Source organism: Salmo trutta, unplaced genomic scaffold (assembly GCF_901001165.1).
Source record: "Salmo trutta unplaced genomic scaffold, fSalTru1.1, whole genome shotgun sequence".
NCBI lineage: Eukaryota > Metazoa > Chordata > Actinopteri > Salmoniformes > Salmonidae > Salmo > Salmo trutta.
Window position 1 is genome coordinate 5,203,173 of NW_021822941.1, and position 26,258 is coordinate 5,229,430.

General features: G+C 44.1%; 1 protein-coding gene across 1 annotated transcript; it reads right to left on the reverse strand.

Annotated features, from left to right (window-relative positions):
• Nucleotides 1-7,172: 7,172 nt before the first annotated feature.
• Nucleotides 7,173-15,807, reverse strand: LOC115187373 (high-affinity choline transporter 1). Its single transcript, XM_029746444.1, has 9 exons — nt 15,510-15,807; nt 15,031-15,144; nt 14,280-14,435; nt 13,152-13,300; nt 12,619-12,762; nt 11,323-11,476; nt 10,537-10,754; nt 9,656-9,826; nt 7,173-8,180 (listed from the first exon to the last, which is right to left on the reverse strand). Exons 1-9 carry the CDS (start codon nt 15,691-15,693, stop codon nt 7,821-7,823), a joined length of 1,650 nt encoding a protein of 549 aa, XP_029602304.1. The 5' UTR covers nt 15,694-15,807; the 3' UTR covers nt 7,173-7,820.
• Between the last annotated feature and the right edge of the window lie 10,451 nt (nt 15,808-26,258).

A 26,258-nucleotide genomic window follows, 5' to 3' on the forward strand; every position in this document is an offset into this window, starting at 1 on the left:
TGTGTAGACACGTACACCATCTTGGGAAGACTGAAAGACTCAGTATTTTATGGATTCCATTTATTCCACATTGTTTATTTTTAAATGTCCGAAAATGTGAAATATTCACTGTACGCTGTACAGACTTGGGTTCAAGTTCTAGTTGAAATATTTTTGCCCATTGCATTGGAACCAATAGAAAAGTCCTCAAAAGTGCAAACCCTTCTCTGCCACTCCAGGCAGGCTAAAACAAACGCTCAAAGTATTTTAAAGATATCAAATACTATTTGAACCCAGGTCAGATTGTTTGGACTGTTTGTACCAAACTGTCTTTTTATTTATGTATATATATGTATACACTAGGGCAAAAAAGTATTTAGTCAGCCACCAATTGTGCAAGTTCTCCCACTTAAAAAGATGAGAGGCCTGTAATTTTCATCATAGGTACACGTCAACTATGACAGACAAAAGGAGAAAAAAAAATCCTGAAAATCACATTGTAGGATTTTTAATGAATTTATTTGCAAATTATGGTGGAAAATAAGTATTTGGTCACCTACAAACAAGCAAGATTTCTGGCTCTCACAGACCTGTAACTTCTTCTTTAAGAGGCTCCTCTGTCCTCCACTCGTTACCTGTATTAATGGCACCTGTTTGAACTTGTTATCAGTATAAAAGACACCTGTCCACAACCTCAAACAGTCACACTCCAAACTCCACTATGGCCAAGACCAAAGAGCTGTCAAAGGACAAAAAATTGTAGACCTGCACCAGGCTGGGAAGACTGAATCTGCAATAGGTAAGCAGCTTGGTTTGAAGAAATCAACTGTGGGAGCAATTATTAGGAAATGGAAGACATGCAAGACGACTGATAATCTCCCTCGATCTGGGGCTCCACGTAAGATCTCATCCCGTGGGATCAAAATGATCACAAGAACGGTGAGCAAAAATCCCAGAACCACACGGGGGAACCTAGTGAATGACCTGCAGAGAGCTGGGACCAAAGTAACAAAGCCTACCATCAGTAACACACTACGCCGCCAGGGACTCAAATCCTGCAGTGCCAGACGTGTCCCCCTGCTTAAGCCAGTACATATCCAGGCCCGTCTGAAGTTTGCTAGAGAGCATTTGGATGATCCAGAAGAGGATTGGGAGAATGTCAGATGAAACCAAAATATAACTTTTTGGTAAAAACTCAACTCGTCGTGTTTGGAGGACAAAGAATGCTGAGTTGCATCCAAAGAACACCATACCTGCTGTGAAGCATGGGGGTGGAAACATCATGCTTTGGGGCTGTTTTTCTGCAAAGGGACCAGGACGACTGATCCGTGTAAAGGAAAGAATGAATGGGGCCATGTATCGTGAGATTTTGAGTGAAAACCTCCTTCCATCAGCAAGGGCATTGAAGATGAAACATGGCTGAGTCTTTCAGCATGACAATGATCCCAACACACCGCCCGGGCAACAAAGGAGTGGCTTCGTAAGAAGCATTTCAAGGTCCTGGAGTGGCCTAGCCAGTCTCCAGATCTCAACCCCATAGAAAATCTTTGGAGGGAGTTGAAAGTCCGTGTTGCCCAGCGACAGCCCCAAAACATCACTGCTCTAGAGGAGATCTGCATGGAGGAATGGGCCAAAATACCAGCAACAGTGTGTGAAAACCTTGTGAAGACTTACAGAAAACGTTTGACCTGTGTCATTGCCAACAAAGGGCATATAACAAAGTATTGAGATAAACTTTTGTTATTGACCAAATACTTATTTTCCACCATAATTTGCAAATAAATTCATTAAAAATCTTTTTTTTTTTTTCTCATTTTGTCTGTCATAGTTGACGTGTACCTATGATGAAAATTACAGGCCTCTCTCATCTTTTTAAGTGGGAGAACTTGCACAATTGGTGGCTGACTAAATACTTTTTTGCCCCACTGTGTGTGTGTGTGTGTGTGTGTGTGTGTGTGTGTGTGTGTGTATACACATACAGTGGGGGTAAAAAAGTATTGGATCCCCTGCTGATTTTGTACGTTTGCCCACTTACAAAGAAAGGATCAGTCTATAATTTTAATGGTAGGTTTATTTGAACAGTTAGACAGAATAACAACAAAAATATCCAGAAAAATGCATGTCAGAAATGTTATAAATTGATTTGCATTTTAATGAGGGAAATAAGTATTTGACCCCCTCTCAATCAGAAATATTTCTGGCTCTCAGGTCTCTTTTATACAGGTAACAAGCTGAGATTAGGAGCACACTCTTAAAGGGTGTGCTCCTAACCAATTGTGCAAGTTCTCCCGCAGCTTGTTACCTGTATAAAAGACACCTGTCCACAGAACCAACCAATCAATCAGATTCCAAACCCAAACTCCTTCTCACCAAGCTGCTTGGCGATGGTCTTGTAGCCCATTCCAGCCTTGTGTAGGTCTACAATCTTGTCCCTGACATCCTTGGAGAGCTCTTTGGTCTTGGCCATGGTGGAGAGTTTGGAATCTGATTGATTGATTGCTTCTGTGGACAGGTCTTTTTGATTTGATCCAGGCTGTTTTTGTAGAGTGGGACTGGGGAATACAGGTTGGATGGAATGAATAAAAGTTTGCAAAGTATCAATGACTTCACTACAGACGGATAGGCCGTCTTTAAAACAGCAGACAATGTTGCTGGAGAGTTACACTGGATCCTCTGCGGTTTGGATTGGAGGTCGACCGATTATGATTTTAACGCCGATACCGATTTATTGGAGGACCAAAAAAGACGATACATATTAATCGTCCGATTTTTTTATTTTTTTTATTTTTGTTTTATTTTTTTATTTTTTTTTGTATTATTTAAAAAAAAAATATATATATATATATATTTGTAATAATGACAATTACAACAATGAATGAACACTTATTTTAACTTAATATAATACATCAATAAAATCTATTTAGTCTCAAATAAATAATGAAACGTGTTCAATTTGGTTTAAGTAATGCAAAAACAAAGTGTTGGAGAAGAAAGTAAAAGTGCAATATGTGCCACGTAAAAAAGCTAACGTTTAAGTTCCTTGCTCAGAACATGAGAACATATGAAAGCTGGTGGTTCCTTTTAACATGAGTCTTCAATATTCCCAGGTAAGAAGTTTTAGGTTGTAGTTATTATAGGACTATTTCTCTATACCAGTTGTATTTCATATACCTTTGAATATTGGATGTTCTAATTGCCAGACACTTTAGTACTAACACTTTAGTATTGCCAGCCTAATCTCGGGAGTTGATAGGCTTGAAGTCATAAACAACGCAATGCTTGAAGCACAGCGAAGAGCCGCTGGCAAATGCAGGAAAGTGCTGTTTGAATGAATGCTTACGAGCCTGCTGCTGCCTACCACCGCTCAGTCAGACTGCTCTATCAAATCATAGACTTAATTATAACATAATAAACACACAGAAATACGAGCCGTAGGTCATTAATATGGTCAAATCCGGAAACTATCATTTCGAAAACAAAACATTTATTTTTTGAGTGAAATACGGAACCGGTCCGTATTTTATCTAACGGGTGGCATCCCTAAGTCTAAATATTGCTGTTACATTGCACAACCTTCAATGTTATGTCATAATTATGGAAAGTTCTGGAAAATTAATTCTGGTCTTGGTTAGGAAGAAATGGTCTTCACACAGTTCGCTACTAGCCAGGCAGCCCAAACTGCTGCATATACCCTGACTCTGCTTGCACAGAACGCAAGAGAAGTGACACAATTTCCCAAGTTAAAATAAATTCATGTTAGCAGGCAATATTAACTAAATATGCAGGTTTAAAAATATATACTTGTGTATTGATTTTAAGAAAGGCATTGATGTTTATGGTTAGGTACACATTGGTGCAACGACAGTGCTTTTTTCGCGAATGCGCTTGTTAAATCACACGTTTGGCGAAGTAGGCTGTGATTCAATGAAAAATTAACAGGCACCGCATCGATTATATGCAACGCAGTACAAGCTAGATAAACTAGTAATATCATCAACCATGTGTAGTTAACTAGTGATTATGTTAAGATTGATAGATTTTGTTTTATAAGAGTTTAATGCTAGCTAGCAACTTACCTTGTCTCCTTGCTGCACTCGCATAACAGGTAGTCAGCCTGCCACGCAGTCTCCTCGTGGAGTGCAATGTAATCTGCCATAATCGGCGTCCAAAAATGCCGATTACCACTTGTTATGAAAACTTGAAATCGGCCCTAATTAATCGGCCATTCTGATTAATCAGTTGACCAATAGTTTGGATCTAGCCCATCCCTTTTAAAGAAAGCAGGTCTCTCCCAGAACAGATCAAAGTTGTCCCAAAACAAAACACCTCCCACAGCTCAGAGCCTTTAGCCAGATATTGAAGTTATCGATAGGACTGAAGCATCCAAGCCCCTCTGGTACCAGGGAATAAGGCCGGAGATGATTCTGTTGTTCCCGGTGCTTTTTTAGGTGCTGGAAGTGGTTTGACAGCTGCAGATCTGGGTCTGATGGAAGCGGGAGTAGCCGTGGCATCTCCCTTTCTCTCCCACCTTCCTCCAGTACCGCTCCGCTGGATGAGGGGTAGAGCAGACAGCCTGTGGCGGGTGTGAAGGCCGGATTGCCTTGTTCAGCGGGGGGGTAGTTGGTCATCAGAATGGATCCTGAGCGCTCCTTCCCCCGCCACTACAGCTGAGGAGCCCAGCCTGATGGAGGTGTGGTGCTTGGCCTGGTCGTTCAGGAAGGTGGTCTCAAACTCCTCCTGTAGTGGGGTAGTATACCCCCCCTCCTAGTGTAATGGGGTAGTATACCCCCCCTCCTAGTGTAATGGGGTAGTATACCTCCCCTCCTAGTGTAATGGGGTAGTATACCCCCCCTCCTAGTGTAATGGGGTAGTATACCCCCCCTCCTAGTGTAATGGGGTAGTATACCCCCCCTCCTAGTGTAATGGGGTAGTATACCCCCCCTCCTAGTGTAATGGGGTAGTATACCCCCCCTCCTAGTGTAATGGGGTAGTATACCCCCCTCCTACTGTAATGGGGTAGTATACCCCCCCCTCCTAGTGTAATGGGGTAGTATACCTCCCCTCCTAGTGTAATGGGGTAGTATACCCCCCCCTCCTAGTGTAATGGGGTAGTATACCTCCCCTCCTAGTGTAATGGGGTAGTATACCCCCCTCCTAGTCTAATGGGGTAGTATACCCCCCCTCCTAGTCTAATGGGGTAGTATACCCCCCCTCCTAGTGTAATGGGGTAGTATACCCCCCCTCCTAGTGTAATGGGGTAGTATACCCCCCTCCTAGTGTAATGGGGTAGTATACCCCCCCTCCTAGTGTAATGGGGTAGTATACCCCCCCTCCTAGTGTAATGGGGTAGTATACCCCCCCTCCTAGTGTAATGGGGTAGTATACCCCCCCTCCTAGTGTAATGGGGTAGTATACCTTCCCTCCTAGTGTAATGGGGTAGTATACCCCCCCTCCTAGTGTAATGGGGTAGTATACCCCCCTCCTAGTGTAATGGGGTAGTATACCCTCCTCGTGTAGTGGAGTAGTATACCTCCCCTCCTAGTGTAATGGGGTAGTATACCTCCCCTCCTAGTGTAATGGGGTAGTATACCCCCCCCCCCCCCTCCTAGTGTAATGGGGTAGTATACCCCCCCCCCCCTCCTAGTGTAATGGGGTAGTATACCCCCCCCTCCTAGTGTAATGGGGTAGTATACCCCCCCTCCTAGTGTAATGGGGTAGTATACCTCCCCTCCTAGTGTAATGGGGTAGTATACCTCCCCTCCTAGTGTAATGGGGTAGTATACCCCCCTCCTAGTGTAATGGGGTAGTATACCCCCCCTCCTAGTGTAATGGGGTAGTATACCCCCCCCTCCTAGTGTAATGGGGTAGTATACCCCCCCTCCTAGTGTAATGGGGTAGTTTACCCTCCTAGTGTAATGGGGTAGTATACCCCCCTCCTAGTGTAATGGGGTAGTATACCCCCCTCCTAGTGTAATGGGGTAGTATACCCCCCCTCCTAGTGTAATGGGGTAGTATACCTCCCCTCCTAGTGTAGTGGGGTAGTATACCTCCCCTCCTAGTGTAATGGGGTAGTATACCCCCCCTCCTAGTGTAATGGGGTAGTATACCCCCCCTCCTAGTGTAATGGGGTAGTATACCTCCCCTCCTAGTGTAATGGGGTAGTATACCTCCCCTCCTAGTGTAATGGGGTAGTATACCCCCCCTCCTAGTGTAATGGGGTAGTATACCTCCCCTCCTAGTGTAATGGGGTAGTATACCCCCCCTCCTAGTGTAATGGGGTAGTATACCCCCCCTCCTAGTGTAATGGGGTAGTATACCCCCCCCTCCTAGTGTAATGGGGTAGTATACCCTCCTAGTGTAATGGGGTAGTATACCCTCCTAGTGTAATGGGGTAGTATACCCTCCTAGTGTAATGGGGTAGTATACCTTCCCTCCTAGTGTAATGGGGTAGTATACCCCCCCCTCCTAGTGTAATGGGGTAGTATACCCTCCTAGTGTAATGGGGTAGTATACCCTCCTAGTGTAGTGGGGTAGTATACCTCCCCTCCTAGTGTAATGGGGTAGTATACCCCCCCCCCTCCTAGTGTAATGGGGTAGTATACCCCCCCCCCCCTCCTAGTGTAATGGGGTAGTATACCCCCCCCTCCTAGTGTAATGGGGTAGTATACCCCCCCCTCCTAGTGTAATGGGGTAGTATACCTCCCCTCCTAGTGTAATGGGGTAGTATACCCCCCCTCCTAGTGTAATGGGGTAGTATACCTCCCCTCCTAGTGTAATGGGGTAGTATACCTCCCCTCCTAGTGTAATGGGGTAGTATACCCCCCTCCTAGTGTAATGGGGTAGTATACCTCCCCTCCTAGTGTAATGGGGTAGTATACCTCCCCTCCTAGTGTAATGGGGTAGTATACCCCCCCCTCCTAGTGTAATGGGGTAGTATACCTCCCCTCCTAGTGTAATGGGGTAGTATACCCCCCCCCTCCTAGTGTAATGGGGTAGTATACCTCCCCTCCTAGTGTAATGGGGTAGTATACCTCCCCTCCTAGTGGGGCTAGGCTTTCCTGGAGCTCCTTGTTCTCCAAGTGAAGCTGAATCATCCAACCCTTTAAGTCACAGATGTCTCTACAACAACAATGTAAAAAACAGTTTTCCCAAATTGAGAAAAAGTGACATTTTCACAACAAGGCTTGCAAGTCAATTCACCATGATCATTTTAACTATGAATAGGTAGGGTCATTGTTTATGTCAAAGTGTATATATCAAATATTATCACCAAGATCCTCTCAAGTGAGCATCACATAACTTTCAGTATGAAATGGAGAGTAGGTAGGCTAGAAGTTGCCCCTAAATAACCACTGATAAGGGGTCTGATCTTAGTTTCACCCCTTTATGGCTCAGGTTAGGATTGGGGATGAGGTAATCTGGGGATGAGGTAATGAAGTTTCCCAGACACAGATAATTAAGCCTACTCCTAGACTAAAGAGAGAGTTCACCCAAATGACAAAATTACATAATAGGATTGATTGTCTTACCCTGTAATCAGTCTATGGACAAGGTATTACCGCAATCCATGCTTTTGTGGAACAAATCCAATGCAAGTCAATGGGGTAGTTAGCATTTTTCATTAGCATTTTTCACGCTTTATGTTCAAATCATATAAGTAACTTAATTGAGCTACACAATCGATTTTAAATAGCCTACTTTAGAATGATTTGGATGTTCAATAGATCTTTCTCTATCCTGTCCAATAAACCCAAAATATGCACACAAAAAATCTAATAAAGTGCTTTGTAGTCCAGGGAAGTGTCTGGGAAACCGGCCTGTAAAAGTAGGTAGAAAAAAACTTAGCACTTTGTGGTGTCAAGCATTGGCTCAGAGACTGCACCATCCTCCTCCTTCTCTTTCATCTCTCTGGCGCCCCCAAGTGGCAAAGTCTGGAACTTTACCTGGAACACATCCCAGCTCTCGGGCAGCCAGACCTTATTGAACATCAGCTGAGCCAGCCAGGAGAAACCCAAGATGGTCGCCAGGGCCAGGAGCATACATATGGTCCTGATAGGGGAGCGCTGGACATAGACACCGTCCTCCAGGGTGCATCCAGGGAAGTGGAGGACAGGAGGGAGGTTGAAGATGGGCTCCCCACAGAGGAGTCTCATCAGGCCCCCTACGAGGTATCCCGCCACGGCTCCATAGCCGTTGGAGACCTGGAGGAAGATGAAGAGATTTTATTTTAGAAGAAGTGATATTCTAGCCTAGCCTGATGACTCACACTAACTTATTTTTCTGCTCTGTCGTTTCCTACATACTTTAGTTTCAGTACCATCGTTGAAGTCATTTGTGGGGACGAGGGGCATTGTACAAAACAGGATCAAATGAAATTGTATTTGTCACATGCGCCGAAGCCATTGAAATGCTTACTTACAAGCCTTTAATCAACAATGCAGTTTTAAGAAAAATACGTGTTAAGTAAAAAATATATAAGTAAAAAAAAAAAGAAATAAAAGTAACAAATAATTAAAGAGCAGCAGTAAAATAACTAATCAGAGTATCAAACCCAATTACACATGTGTTTTGGTTCTGGTCCAACCCATCGGTTTCTGGACCAGTCAGACGGCCCTGAATGTGTTCACATCCGGTGAAGAATCGGGGAGGGACTCAGATCCAGACTCATTGTGGAGAAGAAACTAACATCCGTGGGTGTGGCCTAGCGTTTGGCTGGAGCAAGGAGTCTGGGTAGCCAGGCAATTATAACCTGGGCCTGTATCCACAAAGCCTCTCTGAGTAAGAGTGCTGATCTAGGATCAGTTTAGCCTTTTAGTTCATAATGAATGAGATGATATGGACAGGTTGGGACCTGATCCTAGATCATAATGAATTAGATGATATGGACAGGTTGGGGCCTGATCCTAGATCATAATGAATGAGATGATATGGACAGGTTGGGACCTGATCCTAGATCATAATGAATTAGATGATATGGACAGGTTGGAACCTGATCATAATGAATGAGATGATATGGACAGGTTGGGGCCTGATCCTAGACCATAATGAATGAGATGATATGGACAGGTTATGACCTGATCCTAGATCATAATGAATTAGATGATATGGACAGGTTGGGGCCTGATCCTAGATCATAATGAATTAGATGATATGGACTGGTTGGAACCTGATCATAATGAATGAGATGATGTGGACAGGTTGGGGTCTGATCCTAGACCATAATGAATGAGATGATGTAGACAGGTTGGGACCTGATCCTAGATCATAATGAATTAGATGATATGGACAGGTTGGAACCTGATCCTAGATCATAATGAATTAGATGATACGGACAGGTTGGGACCTGATCCTAGATCATAATGAATTAGATGATATGGACAGGTTGGGACCTGATCCTAGATCAGCACTCCTACTCTGAGACGCTTTGTGGCTAGGGCCGGTTTGTGCTCTTGCCATCTCCATTGCTGTAGTTGTCAAGCCGACCATTTGACATGATGATGAGTGAGTTGGCATGACGACATCACAAATAGACTGGCACTCAGGCTAGTGACACACCACCATGTTTGTGATGCAGGGAAAAAGATAAGGCCCACACACACACAATATCACCTCTGCATGTTACACACACACACACACACACACACACACACACACACACACACACACACACACACACCTGGAAGAAGAGGACGCAGATGAGCTGAGGGAAGATGATGGTGTAGGAGAGATCAGACGCCAGGATCCACAGGGCAAAGGTACTGTTGTGGAGGAGAGTTAGGGCCATCCCACACAGCCCCACCACCACCACCGACACACGGATCACCCACTGCATCTCCCTGTCTGAGGCCTGGAGGAGAGATAGACACAAGATGGAGGCACAGTGGTCAGGACAGATCCAAGATGGAGGCACAGTGGTCAGGACAGATCCAAGATGGAGGCACAGTGGTCAGCACAGATCAAAGATGGAGGCACAGTGGTTATAAACTCTAGACGTATGAGATACAGATCCCCGACTGAATCTCCCTGTGTGTCATCTGGAGAATGAGGGAGACAGACACAAAAGTTAAAGGGGTGTATTCCTCTGCCCATGCATACCAGATCTTACAATGAGAAACAGACACAAGATCCAATTATCCAAGTCAGAAGAGCTTGAACAGCCCTGTGGTGTAATACTTAGAGAAGTCACAAGAGGGAGCACGGAGTTAGGCTACATGTCCCAAAATATGTTAGTCCCAAAATGCTATTACACCATAGAACCCAATGCAATGTTTTCAAATGTGAATTGAAAAATGTCTAGCCAATGTCCCAAAAATTGATGAAATAGGAAAAAAACACTTATTTATGCATTTAGTGGTGATTTTCTGATACAGGACTAATAAACATAATGCATAATCTACATTGAGAATGTGTTTCAGTTCTGGATGAGTAGGTTTATTAATCTGTGTCTGGGAAAACAGACCTAAATTCCTTACTCAATACAGTAGAGGCGACTATCTGGTCACACAGAACGAGGTGTAAGTGATGGGATAGAATGAAAGCCTGCACCCAACCCTTCACCTGCTTCCGAATGATGTTCTTGTAGATGTTGGAGGAGAACATGGAGGCGGAGCTTAGGAGGCCAGAGTCCACTGATGACATCACTGCGGCGGCGATAGCCCCGATGCCAATGACGGACACGTAGGGCGGAGCCAGGTGCTGCAGGGCGATGGGGAGCACCAATCCCGTCTCATTGCGCTCATACGGAGACGGAGACCCGTACGATGTCAGGTTCCAGTCTGGAGACACACCAGGAAGTGTCAATAACGTTTGGTTATTTTGACAATCACACTTTGACCAAGTCCAAAAGCATAAACACGATGCAAGTACACTGTGTGTGAGTTATTTAAAAAAAAAAACATTTTGCAATCAGCTCATGTGAGCTACAGGTAGACCAGAAGTAGTCAAGGGATGTAGTGCTCCACGGAGAGTAATAACAAACATGCACTCTAGCCACAACACCAGGACACTGCCACTAGATTGGAGTGTGTTATGGTTCATGATGTGAGGTAGATGATAGGAGCAGTATATGGACATCAGTTAACAGACAAGCCAGTCAACGACACACAACTCTTCTTCTCTGCTTATTAACCTTAATAACAACTTGAATAGTAATAATAATAACTTAGGGGTGCTTTTTATCTACATATCCCAACTCCCCCTGAGACACCGGCGGAGAGTTGGGGTCAGAGACAACCATTATACTGGAGCAATAGGGGTTAAATGCCTTGCACAAGGGCACAACAACAGATTATTCACCTTGTCGGCTCCGGGATTCGAAAACCTTTTCTTTTTGTACTTTATTACCTGTCGAAGCGGCTACAGCACCGACCAGAACAGAGGGGATGCCCAGGATGAGGACCATGGCGGCAGCCGCGAAGCAGGTGACCTGGGCGTTAAACGATGAGGAGGCAGAAAGCGTCCTCTGGTGGAAACATTGGAAAGACAAGCTACCCAATGCCTGAGGAGGGAGGAGAGGAGGGAGGGAGGAGAGGAGGGAGGAGAGAAGGGAGGAGAGAAGGGAGGAGAGGAGAGAAGGGAGGAGAGGAGGGAGAAGAGGAGAGGGAGGAGAGGAGGGGGGAGGATAAGGAAACCGAGGAGAAAGGGAGGATGAGAAGGACATAAAGGAGGTTGTTAGATTGTGAATTGGTGGCAGGTAGCCTCGCGGTTAAGGTTTGAATCCCTGAGCAGACTAGGTGATAAATATGTCAATGTGCCCTTGAGCAAGGTACTTAACCCTTATTGCTCCCGTAAGTCCCTCTGGATAAGAGTGCCTGGTAAATGACGTACATAAATCATTTCTGTTTGTGTGATTTAAGGAGAAGTACAATGAGGCCTTTAGTCTCCAGGATGTTTTTTGTATTGTAGAGTCATGGTGACGTAGAGGAAAGGGCTGTTTGTGGTTTTGGGGGACTGTCTGTTAGAAAGCTTGAGACTGGAAACCACAGATATGCTACATGGCCTAACAACAACAACAAGATAAGATGAAGTGGTGCCAACAGTGGTTGAGATTGGAGAAACTCCTGGGTCATGGTTAACACAAGACCATGTCCTTAATGAGGGTGAAAGCGTCTGTGGAAAGTGCTGTGTCATGTTAGTGGAAAACTACTTTAATATGTCATTGTATGAGAGGGGGGAGCTTTGATAGGATATGAGAGAGTGCTGCCATTCCAAAGGTACGGGGATTCAGTCTTTTTTGGTATTAAACTGAACTTCACTCTGAGTTTTGACTCTTTTGTGGTAAATGAGTTTATTGCATATTGATTCATACTTATCAAGGTGGAGCAAAGAGGTTTGAGCAGTAGGGGGGAAAATGGTTGGAAGATATAGGAGAGAGACTGGTGATATGACTGTAATGTAGAGGAGAGGAGAGACTGGTGATATGACTGTATGATATGGGAGAGGAGATAGACATGATTTGCCTGTATGGCAGAGGAGATAGGAGAGAGACTGGTGATATGACTGTATGATAGAGGAGTATGCATATTCTTTACTTATCAAATGCTTATCTAATCCTTATCTAACTTACTTGACTTATCTAACACATCAACAAATTAATCAACCAATCATCCATCCATCAATTAATCAATCAGTTGTTCTCACCACCAATAAGAAGTCATCAACCCACTTCAAGACCTTCTCCTTCTCCATTTTTCCCAGCCAGGGGGCCTGGTAGGTGTGGTTGAAGGCTGTCTGGGTGATGTCACCCACCACTGGGTTGACCATGAGGAACGGAACACACAGCCACTGGCAGCAGAGACAGAAAAGCCCAAATTAAAATAATTAACTCCTGTCTTATGGTGCAGCCACAATGAGACACATGAACATACATTAAATTGTATATGATAATGATAATTTAGCGTTTTCGTCCATCAAAAGTACATCTGTAGTCAACTATGTTCAGACGAGTTCCATCTGTTAAAAGACAGACCGTTTGTGTGTTTTTTGTTGGGCAATCATCTCCGTTGTCAATCATCCGACAACAGATCACTCCCATTGAAAAAGGCGTTGGCTCCATCCAAAATACATGGACACTGTTTTCACGGCCTTACACTCACCAGACTGGTTTAAATTCAAATCGGCCACCTGTCCCTCGCCAGACTGGATTGGATTCAAAATGGCTGCCTGTCACTCACCAGACTGAAGAAGATGAGGATGAGCTGGATGACGTCGGTGTAGGCTACAGAGTAGAGTCCCCCCAGTAGAGTGTAGATGATGGCCACCACTGCAGAAATCCCCACAGAGTAGGAGTAGGGCAAGTCCAAAATCACACTCATGGTGCCACCTGCAGCACAAAGACACGCATAAACACACACAAACCTTTAGCTCAGCGGGCTAACACAGTTTTGTGGCACCACAGATAAAAACTGTAAAACCAAGTTAAACTGAGTTGGTCCCTCACCGTTATACTGGAAGTGTGAAGAGCCCTGCTTACCGTGCTTGAAGTAACAAACAACATTCTTCACACTCCAGCTAGAATGAGCATGACTGAGTTTCAACAAGTTGTAGGTTAATTAAAAAACGCGTCTGACCTGTTTCCCCTCCCTGATCGAATTACTCTATCTAGAACCAACCTGGGTCCAGCATCTCACCAAGCTGGGGCGTTGAGTAACTATTCCCCAGGTTACTCTATCTAGAACCAACCTGGGTCCAGCATCTCACCAAGCTGGGGCGTTGAGTAACTATTCCCTAGGTTACTCTATCTAGAACCAACCTGGGTCCAGCATCTCACCAAGCTGGGGCGTTGAGTAACTATTCCCCAGGTCGTTGCTGTAAATGACAATATGTTCTCAGTCAACTTACCTGGTAAAATAAGGGCGAATAAAAGAGTTTAACCTACATAAAGACACCCCTGACATGTCCATCAGGAAAGAATGTCTGTGTCTACAATGGTACCCTCTCCCTTATATAGAGCATTACTTTGGACCGGGGCTCATTGGGAATATATAGAGACTAGGGTGTCAGTTTGGATGGATCCAGTGACTTGACATACTTAACAGAGATGTATGGTGTCCAAAACTGGCTAGAGACTGAATGATTGTGTGTTTTTGTGTCTGTTTATCTAAGTTGTCCGATGCAGGGTAGAATATGGCTCCTGCTTTGTGACACCAGACAGTGGCTAGCGGTTGAGATTCAACTGCACTCTGTGTACGTGTGTTTTGTGTGCAGCGAATGATTTTGTACTTTGTGTTTACAGTGATTATGTGTGTTGTGTGTTTGAAACAGTTGTTTGTTTGTTGCTGTTGTTTTGTTGTACACATTACCTAGTCCGACGAGTGTGCAGGCGACCCACAGTGCATCCATTACAAGGCCAGGGAGCACCAGAGCTCCACTCACTACTTTCCCATACTTGATCTGGAAGGGATCCATCATAGTCACATACTTCTTCTCCCTCATCGGCTTGGCAAAGAATATACCACCTGAGATAAAAGAGGGAGAGAGAGGAGGGAGGGATCGGGAGAGGAGGGAGGGAGGGAGGGAGGGGTGGAGAGAGAGGAGGGAGAGTGGGGGGAGAGAGAGAGAGAGAGGGGGGAGGAGGGGGGAGAGAGAGACGGGGAGAGGAGGGTGAGAGAGAGGGGGTGGAGAGGAAGAGGGAGAGAGGAGGGAGAGGAGGGAGGGGAGAGAGAGACGGGGAGAGGAGGGTGAGAGAGAGAGGGGGTGGAGAGGAAGAGGGAGGGAGAGGGAGAGGAGGGAGGGGAGAGGAGGGTGAGAGAGAGGTGGTGGAGAGGAAGAGGGAGAGAGAGAGAGACGGGGAGAGGAGGGTGAGAGAGAGAGGGGGTGGAGAGGAAGAGGGAGATCAAATAAACAGTGCACCAATAACAAGCCGATAAGGTTTGGTGTGTAGAATATTTGAATTAATTGAAGGTCAGTTAAAGACTACAGACTGGGATGTGTGTTTCAGCACAACAACGTCCCGCCACTTAAAATATTGGAAACTTTGATATTCTTAAATTTTTCTATTATTATTTCTGATTGTGAAATATTAAACTTAGTGTGTGTGTGTGTGTTTCTTACCGATGATAAAGGAGACGGAGCTCTGTAGGGGCATGAAAGCCCAGACCAGACCCAGGTTAGGGTTATAGACAACCTCCGCTATCCCTACGATAAAGCCTCCTCCAACCCACGTAGCTGCAGGACACACACACACACACACACACACCGTTTGTCCAAAGGTAAGGAATGATCTATACTGTATCTATAGTACAGTATGAATACAGTAGTGGTGAGTACAGGTGTAAAGATACAGTACAGTATGAATACAGTAGTAGTGAGTACAGGTGTAAAGACACAGTACAGTATGAATACAGTAGTGGTGAGTACAGGTGTAAAGACACAGTACAGTATGAATACAGTAGTGGTGAGTACAGGTGTAAAGACACAGTACAGTATGAATACAGTAGTAGTGAGTACAGGTGTAAAGGTACAGTACAGTAATAGTGAGTACAAGTGTAAAGCATTATACAGATCTAAAGACATGCCCACACCTCACCTACCAGTCATGGTGAATATTCCCACAAGCAGGCCGATATTCCTGTCTCCCAGTAAGGTTATCTCTGTCTTGTCTCCTGTGCTTTTCTTCTCCATAGCCCTGGACTTCCGTGCCGCCCACAAACCTGTCCCCAGGACCAGCAGATAGAACACTACCATGGCAACCACACCCGGAATGTTCAGAACCATGGTGGAACACTGGGAATGCTCACAGAAAGAACAGTGACTGGGAACACTCCCAGACAGAACACTGACTGTCAGGAGTTCTGTCTACTGAGTTGTAGTAGTAGCAGTATAGTCTTGTTCCTGGTTGGATAGCTCAGAGCGTCTGCTCTTTTCTACAACTGGCTTGATTGGTCGCAGTGGAGGAGGAGTAAAGGGAAGTGGGCAGGGCATTCAATGCAGTAAGGAAAGCATATGGTGATTGGTAGATAAATAGTAAGAAGTAATGAGAGCATGTAGTCATTGGTAGATAAATTGTAAGAAGTAAGGAGAGCATTAAGTCCTTAATAAATGATAAAACGGCATGCCTGGGGGTCACGTAATACTGACAGTCGGTACCTGGAGAGGTCATAGGATGGTGTCAAAACCAAAAGTTACTGAGTACCTCTTTTGGGAGTTCCCTTAGTGATTACCACAATGCTTTTCTCCATGTTCACGGGAAAATAAAAGACAAAACTTGTCAGAGTTAGCAACAGTAACTAAGGTGGCAGGGCTTAGTGAAGGGACAATTCACTGCACATATTGATGGGTACACTTCAGAGGAGGCTGGTGGATCTAAGGAGGATTGGCTCATTGTAATGGCTGGAATAGAATCAATGGAATGGTATCAAACACATACTGTATGTTTGACTCGGTTCCATTTATTCTATTCCAGCCATTACAATGAGCCTGTCCTCCAATGGGTCCTCCCACCAGCCTCCTCTGGTACACTTTCTGCTTTTACTTCCTGCTTGGCTCCAATGAGTACACTCGAATTATGTATATAAACCCTGGATTGTTGACGCTATGTATTTTATCCAATGAGAGTCTTTGAAGCCACCGGTCAGCCATATTAGAACTCCCAAGAAGGAGCATTCCTCCATAGGAATAAATGTAATTCTACAGTATTTCAATTGTTTTAGTGGGGACAGTATCATTAGTAATCTCTAAAAAATTATATATTTTTTGCATCAACCGATGTCACAAAGTGCTATACAGAAACCCAGCCTAAAACCCCAAACAGCAAGCAATGCAGATGTAGAAGCACGGTGGCTTTGAAAAACTCCCTAGGAAGAAACCTAGAGAGGAACCAGGCTCTGAGGGGTGGCCAGTTCCTCTTCCGGCTGTGCCGGGTTAAGGTGTCTGTTATAGAATAAAGTGATAAAAAGTGAATGTAGACATTAATAAATGCATTTCTATATCTTCCATGATAGTTTTACAACAGTGAGGGAGTACCAAGATGGAGGCACGGTGGCTTCAAACCCCCCCTATTAGTCATCTAGTGCATTTATAAATCGTTGGTACACTCAACGGCCACTTATAATGCCATCGCTGACATGAATGGCGACACCCTTTCTATCCATTCTATTTCAATGCCTCACGCAGCGACAGCACCTGGGGCGCAGTGAGCACTGTGAGTGAAGTGCTGAAAGATTCATTTTCACAGGCATAGAAGTTGGTGGAATTTACCGGAAAGTCTACTCAAATGTGACGTTGTCCTCGTGTTTCTTTGCTATTTACATTGTTTTCTTCACATGCGAGGTTGTTTTTCAATGTTAGTTTGAGCTTGCTCAACTGCTAGAGAAGAGACAGGCATGCATCAAGTGCATTCCTGTTACCACGGTAACCTCCCACCCTTGAAGGGGCAGCTGACATTTTGTTGTCTCACCTACGTGACATTTAGTAATTTCTTATAATAATAACACTTCCCCAAAATACTTTCTTTGTGCTCCTAAATGTGTTTGTGTGCTCCTACATGTTTCAAATATGAGTACATGTGCTCCCGATACAAAAAATGTCAGCATAGAGCCCTGAATATGTAGATTAAATACAGGAGTGGACTCAGGACCCACCTTGTGGGACCCCGGCCTCGGGTGTGAAGGTTAAATACAGGAGTGGACTCAGGACCCACCTTGTGGGACCCCGGTCTCGGGTGTGAAGGTTAAAAACAGGAGTGGACTCAGGGCCGCAATTCAACACATTTTGCCATGGGGCAGATAGCAAATGTTGCTGTTTTAAAGCTAATTTCCTGCTATTCTAAACATTTTGCCATGGCTTATGACGTGGGGGGGGGGGGGGAACACCAGTGGTCCTCAGTGACCATATATAATGTCTCAGCTAACACTAAACTACATCCATATATCACTGACTCTATATAATGTCTCAGCTGAGACTAAACTACAGCCATATATCACTGACTCTATATAATGTCTCAGCTAAGACTAAACTACAGCCATATATCACTGACTCTATATAATGTCTCAGCTAAGACTAAACTACAGCCATATATCACTGACTCTATATAATGTCTCAGCTGAGACTTAACTACATCCACATGATGTGATAGAGACAGGGTGAAAGGTGAAGGAGAGAAGGAGAGAGAAAAAGAGGGAAGGAGAGAGGCTATTCAATTATTATTTAGACTAGAGTGGAGAATCCAAAACAACTTTAGTTTGTACTGTAATAAAAACATACATGAAAACAATATGATGAAGCCAAGGTCGTAGGTTCAACAACCGTACTGGCTAAGGGAACTTAGATCTACTGTGTCTCTGGTGAACCAGGGATCTGTACACTTCCCAGCTGTCATCACTATCAGGGTCTATGTAATGGTCTCTCTGGACATTAAATCCACTGATGCATGTTCAAATCTCTATACAAATCTCATTTTATTTGTCTCATGCGGCAAATACACCAGGTGTAGACATCACCGTGAAATGCTTACTTACAGTTAAGAAAAGATTTACGAAATAAAGTTTTTTTTTAAATTAACACAATAAAATAACAATAACGAGGCTATATACAGGTGGTCCAGTAACAAGTCAATGTGTAGAGGGTACAAGTTAGTCGAGGTAATTGAGGTAATATGTACATTTAGCTAGAACCTGCTTGGCTTTTGCTGTGAAATAATAGTCCTACGTCCTATCAACATGCTCAAACTGAGGATGGGGATACACAGTTCCTGTATGGGGTCAATGATGCCTGAGGCAAGGGAGGCAAACTTGGTGTTCATGACATTAACCTCACAGCTGACAAGTCAAAGTCACTCTCTTCAAATGTTCTCCCACTGAAGAAAACAACAAGATGTTGCTGCCAAGTCACACAGCAATAATTCAACTTGTGTGTACTTGCTGGAGCTCTCTGTATGTAAATACAGACATATCAAGTCGTATCAACACCATCCAGTCACGACAGATACTGTACTGGCCTAATCAATAGGCTGCCTGACTACTACATTTACTGGAAGCATCAACGAGACGTTTACCTAGAAAACATGGCAAAGTTAACATACAGCTGACACATTCAAGGTGACTAAATTGACAGTCCAAACATCATAAAAAAGAAACGGATGCCTCAGAGAGAGAGAGATAGAGGAGAAGAAAGAAATATATATATTCTTTTTAAAAGTTCCAGAACAAATCACACCTATACCGCCCTCCAAAAACACCATCAGACACCCCAACTAAACACCATCACCCCAACACTGTCAGACACCCCCAATAACACCATCACCCCAACACTGTCAGACACCCCAAATAACACCATCACCCCAGCAACATGTCAGACACCCCAAATAACACCATCAACCCAACACTGTCAGACACCCCAAATAACACCATCACCACAACACTATCAGAAACCCCACCTAAACACCATCACCCCCAACAACATGTCAGACACCCCAACTTAACACCATCACCCCAACACTGTCAGACACCCCAACTAAACACCATCACCCCAACACTGTCAGACAGCCCAAATAACACCATCACGCCAACACTGTCAGACACCCCAACTAAACACCATCACCCCAACACTGTCAGACACCCCAACTAAACACCATCACCCCAACACTGTCAGACACCCCAAATAACACCATCACCCCAACAACGTGTCAGACACCCCAAATAACACCATCACCACAACACTATCAGAAACCCCACCTAAACACCATCACCCCCAACAACAAGTCAGACACCCCAACTTAACACCATCACCCCAACACTGTCAGACACCCCAACTAAACACCCTCACCCCCAACAACGTGTCAGACACCCCAAATAACACCATCACCCAAACACTGTCAGACACCCCAAATAACACCATCACCCCAACAACATACCAGACACCCCAACTAAACACCATCACCCCAACACTGTCAGACACCCCAAATAACACCATCACCCCAACAACGTGTCAGACACCCCAAATAACACCACCACCCCAGCAACATGTCAGACACCCCAAATAACACCATCAACCCAACACTGTCAGACACCCCAAATAACACCATCACCCCAACACTGTCAGACACCCCAAATAACACCATCACCCCAACAACGTGTCAGACACCCCAAATAACACCATCACCCCAACACTGTCAGACACCCCAAATAACACCATCACCCCAACACTGTCAGACACCCCAACTAAAAATCATCACCCCAACACTGTCAGACACCCCAACTAAACACCATCACCCCAACACTGTCAGACACCCCAACTAAACACCATCACCCCAACACTGTCTGACACCCCAACTAAACACCCTCACCCCAACACTGTCAGACACCCCAAATAACACCATCACCCCAACACTGTCAGACACCCCAACTAAACACCATCACCCCAACACTGTCAGACACCCCAAATAACACCATCACCCCCAACAACGTGTCAGACACCCCATATAACACCATCACCCCAGCACTGTCAGACACCCCAACTAAACACCCTCACCCCAACACTGTCAGACACCCCAACTAAACACCATCACCCCAACACTGTCAGACACCCCAACTAAACACCATCACCCAAACAACATGTCAGACACTCCAACTAAACACCATAAACCCTGACACTGTCAGACACCCCAACTAAACACCCTCACCCCAACACTGTCAGACACCCCAAATAACACCATCCCCCCAACACTGTCAGACACCCCAACTAAACACCATCACCCAAACAACATGTCAGACATGTCCAACTAAACACCATAAACCCTGACACTGTCAGACACTCCAAATAAACACCATCAGCCCCAACACCATGAGAGAGATTGTTATTTCACTGCTGCTCTTTAATTACTTGTTACTTTTATCTCTCATTCTTATCTGTATTTTTTTTAAACTGCATTGTTGGTTATGGGCTCGTAAGTAAGCATTTCACTGTAAGGTCTACACCTGATGTATTTGGCGCATGTGACAAATTAAGTTTGATTTGATTTGAGGCCCCAACTACGGCTCTGTCTAATGTTTGCATGTTCCCTGCTGTTCAAGAATGAAACTTTACCTGTTTTTAAGTGCTTTATGATACTTGTAAAAAATGTAAGAGCTCTGCTCTGGCCTGGTTTAACAAGTATGTGGTAGTAAATTCTTGTTGGACAAGCCTATACCAGTAGATGGAGGATCAATATGATGTAATCTGTGATTGTTTCTGTTGAATTGTGTCTTTGTTTTGTATGTTTGAAATGTTCTTGTCTGTATGCCTAAAACTGTATATGTCAACATGTTTACACAGGGCACAGCCGTAAAAGAGATCCAGGTCTCAGTCCGTTTTCCCTGTTAAAATAAAGATAATAAAAAAAATAAAAAAAAGATGAACCATTTATTCAGATCAATGCTCTCAGACTCTAGTGAGGAAGGTTGGGGCTGACTAACAATATCCATGTACACACGCTAACTAGAGTTTACATTACATTCATTTTCACACAGTACTAATTTCAAGAAATACAAAATAACCATTTAATTAATACTTTAATTGAAAATGTATTTAATACAAACTACTTAATCTAATAAAACACTTTACCAACAAGGATCAAGTTGTACAGAACATATCCCCATATTGAGAAAAAGTTACATATCACAAGACCATTACGTATACATTATTGTTCATCAGTAGCTCAATTAACTTAACGTTCAATATGAAATAAAGCGTAGGTAGGCTAAAAGTCTACCCTAACCACTGATATGGGGTCAGATCTTATTTTCACCCCCCTAATGGCTCATGTTATAGGATTTCCCAGACAGATAATTAAGCCTTTAACTAGACTAAAAAGCATGTTCATTGGATAATGTCCTCTTTCCATGTTGTCTCTATCCTGTCCAACGACACATATAAAATAAGTTGGACTGGATCACTCCTTTAAAGAAAACAGAGACTCTACCATCCTTTTCCTCCACCTCCTACTCCTCTACCTCCTCTTCCTCTATCTCCAATTTTTTTTTCATCTCTCTGGCGCCTCCCTGTGACTTCACCTAGAACACATCCCACCTCTCAGGCAGCCAGCCATTACTGAACATCAGCTGAGCCAGCCAGGCGAAGCCCAAGATGGCAGGAAGCTTGGCCCCATTGATGTACTGGGCCGTATGCACTCCCCTCTGTAGGGCCTTGCGGTCGGAGGCCGAGCAGTTGCCATACCAGGCAGTGATGCAACCTGTCAGGATGCTCTCGGTGGTGCAGCTGTTAAACCATTTGAGGATCCAGGCCATATATATTCAGTCTCCTGAACAGGTTTTGCCGTGCCCTCTTCACGACTGTCTTGGTGTGCTTGGACCATGTTAGTTTGTTGGTGATGTAGACGCCAAGGAACTTGAAGCTCTCAAGCTGCTCCGCTACAGCCCCGTCGATGAGAATATTACCTAATGTAGAATGTCAGCCCTTCCTGTGTAGCAATGACTTGCAACTGAAACCATCGTTTGAACAGCAATATTCTATTTAACAGAAGGGGATTATGTCACCTAGTATGGCCTCCTGTGATTTGAATACTCCTCTGAAGGGTTCAGATTTTACTGTCCTTGGTTCTCCGTAAAAACAGAAAGTATTTTCTGGTATGTACCGGTATCAACTGGGCTACCCTGCCATGTAACAACTTGGAAATCTGTATATTTCCAACACGATTGATGTAATGAGGGAGAAAAAGTCTAAAATACTTTAACTTTTTTTGCGCAGCAAGTAGGCTTTTAGCAAACGTACTAGGCACTCATAGTAAGCATTTCCTTTAGGCTAGTCATTCGTGTGTACCAAAAACAGCATGACAAGAGATTATCAGTGGGCCATGTGAATAATTCAGCACAAAATCTAGGTAGGTTCTGCTAAGATTTGAACTCCGATTACTGAATTCAAAGTGCAGAGTGCTAACCATTACACCATAGAAGAAGATTCTAAAGCACCTTAGGAATTGTACAGAAAATAATTCTGCATTTTAATTACCTACATAAGGGACGCAAATGGCATTTGCTGTATGGTTGATGAGAATCTCCATATTGCAAATGTACGGGCCCTTACTAGACGTCCGCAAATGTTTTTAAAATTCGCCGACAGCCTCGGGCTGTGCCCCAGGGCCAGATCTTCACACACACACACACACACACACACACACACACACACACACACACACACACACACACACACACACACACACACACACACACACACACACACACACACACACACACACACACACACACACACACACACACACACACACACACACACACACACACACACACACACACACACACACACACACACACACACACACAGCTAGGATGGAGTGACACAGTGTGGGGCTTAAAGACACACAGAGCATCACCATAATCTCTAGGCCTTGCCGTGTTCAAGAAGACACCCCACTTGAGCGTAGCTCACTCGGTCTGACCACAGGGACCATGTAAAAAAAGTTGTCTCATCAATGTGATTGTTTTTAATGGGAAAAGAGAGAATTTGACTATGACCTGACAGTATGGGAGTAGTTGGGGGAGTGTTTTCTATAAATAGAATGTATTTGACTACAAGGCTGACAAGCAAAGTAGGGGCCTCATCTATGTGAGCATTCTTAAACTGAAAAACACAGAGTTTGACCATGTGCTGACAGCATGGGACGAGTTAGGGGAGTGTTTTAATGAGAAGAGTGATTTTTTTCTAATAGACTACATTTCACTTTGTGCTGACAAGCAGAGGAGGAGTGCAGGGAGTGGTAAAGAGGAGATTCTAGAGTGGTGAGGAGTGGTCTCATGTGTGTTTATAAGTATCAATTAAGCAGCCTGAAGCATTGTACTTTCTGTATTGCTTAAGGGATTGTGTTAAGGTTTTTATTTACTGTTATTTCACTTTTCAATAGTATAGAATAGTATAGAATAGTATCGAATAGTATAGATGTCTCCAGTGAGCACCCCAATCAGGAAGACCCGTGAGCACCCCAATCCAAATTATAAGCTGAGGGAAAATTGTGCCTCAAAGGTCAAGAGGGTGACGCCATTTTTGAACTACGTGGCCAAGAATGAGACCTACCAGTCCTCTCTCATTTTCCTGACAGTCCATGACAAAATAAGGCAGTAAGCAGAGTTCTTTCTTTCTCTTTAGTCTCATAAGCATTAATTAACAATACAGTATTTGATTGTATGATTTGTGTGTGTGTGTGTGTGTGTGTTTGTATGTGTGTGTGTGTGTGTGTGTGTGTGTGTGTTTTATTTTTAGATGGGTTCAATTCCTCCAGAAAAACAAGGCAATCACCACAGTCAACCACTACACCTTGACTATTGGTGCATTTCTTAAATATACCGAGGAGACCCCTCCACCTGGCTGCCGGCTGTCCGTAAACCAATGGAAGGAGATCAACCGGTTGATGAAGGGCGTTAACAAGTCCATGAGACGACCAGTTTCCCTTCACCAGGTAAAGGTGAAAGACAACAAGGAAGGCAAGGTGGTGTCCAAAAAGAGCCTGCTGGAGTGCCAGTCTCTTGCCAAGTCAAAAATCCCTCAAGTGCTGAGTAAGTTTTTCTCAATCTGTGATGTCACTGTTTTTATACACTTCTAGACATCAGAGATGTATAGAGTGCATTATGGAGTGGGATTATGAAGCTTTTTATTTTCATGTTCCCACAGAAACATTGGAAGAAACAAGGACACAGAGGAATCAGTACCGGTTTTATGGGTACCTGTGTGCCTACTTTACCTCTGTATACGGCCACAGACCAGGCATGTATAAAAACATGTTGGTGAAAGAGGTGGAGGAGGCAAAATGCGACCAGTCTGGGGTGTATCTGATCAATGTAAGTCTATAAAATACAGCTGGCTGTGTTTATTTGTTTCTTTGCTTGGTAGGTTATTTTTGGAAACAATTGCAGTCGCCAGAGCATAATGTGTATTTTTGTGTGTTTTTTTCTGTTCAATTTCTATTAGGTGGGGGAGATGGGTCTGCCCGGAAGTCCTTCCTTCACTGAACCTCCATTGTCACTCATGTAGGTCAGATTAGATAGGAATCTTATTATTGTAAGATCCTATTCCACTGAAGTAATATCAATAATATCATATCTTTGTGTGTGTGTGTGTGTGTGTGTGTCTTACAGGTAAAAAACATGCTCCCGAAGATTGACAGGGAAAGGATGGCCAACTTCATGTGCATCCAGACGGCAGACAAATTTTATGCCATCAATTTAAATTAATCTCAAGCCAACGAAACCAGGGAACTCTTTGAGGCTGCACTGAAGGGGGAAGATACCACAGTCGCTGCAGAGAACCAGCCCTCCACCTCAGGAAAAAGAAAGCAGAAGGTGAGAGAGGACGCCTCCCTCTCCGAGGGGAGCACCCCCCCTGAAGAGACCATGGTGATGTACCAGGAGTCTGGCACATGCGCCGGGGGCTCGGAGGAGGAGGAAGAGGATGAAGATGAGGAACAGATGGCCAGACAACCTCCAGTAAGATCAGCTATTCTGACAGGACACATTTGATTGTCAAAATGTACTTGTAAACTATGTAACAGTCAAGTGTGTATTTTGAGATATATCTAATTTCTTGTGTTTGCTCTCTCAGAAGACACCCTCCAAGATGAACAAGCCTCAGCTGGAACTTACCCCAAAGAGAAAGCAGACGATCCTCAGGTGCCGCATGGTGGTGGCCGTCAGCCTCCTGCTAGTCTCACCCCTCAAAGTGAAAAGCAAGTCGGCCCTCAACTCACCCATTGTCACATTGCAAGGCGTGCATCAGCTGAATTCAAACAGAGTCAGACTCAAAAAAGCCATTGCCTTAAGGAGGGTAAAGCTGCAGGAGAAGGCGCACAAGGAAAGAGGGGAGCCCTGATGCAGCTAGAAGGAAGGGGAGCCGACCAACAACGAGACTTCCTCTTCCCGAAGACTCTTAAAGACTGTTAAAGACTGTCTCACATTTACACTGTTCTGATTTTGTTGGGGTGGTTTTCTATTTTGGTGTGTGTGCTTGTTCAGATTAGTGTAAAATGTGTGTAATTTACTCTAACTGTCTGTTCTATATTCTATGGTGTGTCAAGGTTTGTGCTGTTTTATTAAATCATTATTTAAGTAATTCTTTGTGTTGTGCTTTGTTTAAGGTTTGGATTTGGTCTGTGTCACTTAATTTGTAAGTGTTGAACCTTCACTGTGTTTACTGTCTTTCAAGGTTGGAAAAAACAGTTAGGCTTTATTGGCATGGGAAACATATGTTAACATTGCCAAAGCAAGTGAAGTAGATAATAAACAAAAGTGAAATAATCAATAAAGACCTGCTGTAGTCTGTATTCCTCCTGTACTGGAAGC

Excerpts from the sequence above, each read along its gene's own strand:
- LOC115187373 (XM_029746444.1), bottom strand. The coding sequence starts at position 15,693 with ATGGTTCTGAACATTCCGGGTGTGGTTGCCATGGTAGTGTTCTATCTG. Across the intron at positions 13,301-14,279 it reads CTGCACACTCGTCGGACTAG|GTGGCACCATGAGTGTGATT; the intron begins GTAATGTGTACA and ends TTTGTGCTGCAG. Across the intron at positions 11,477-12,618 it reads TTGATGACTTCTTATTGGTG|GCATTGGGTAGCTTGTCTTT; the intron begins GTGAGAACAACT and ends CTCCCTCCTCAG.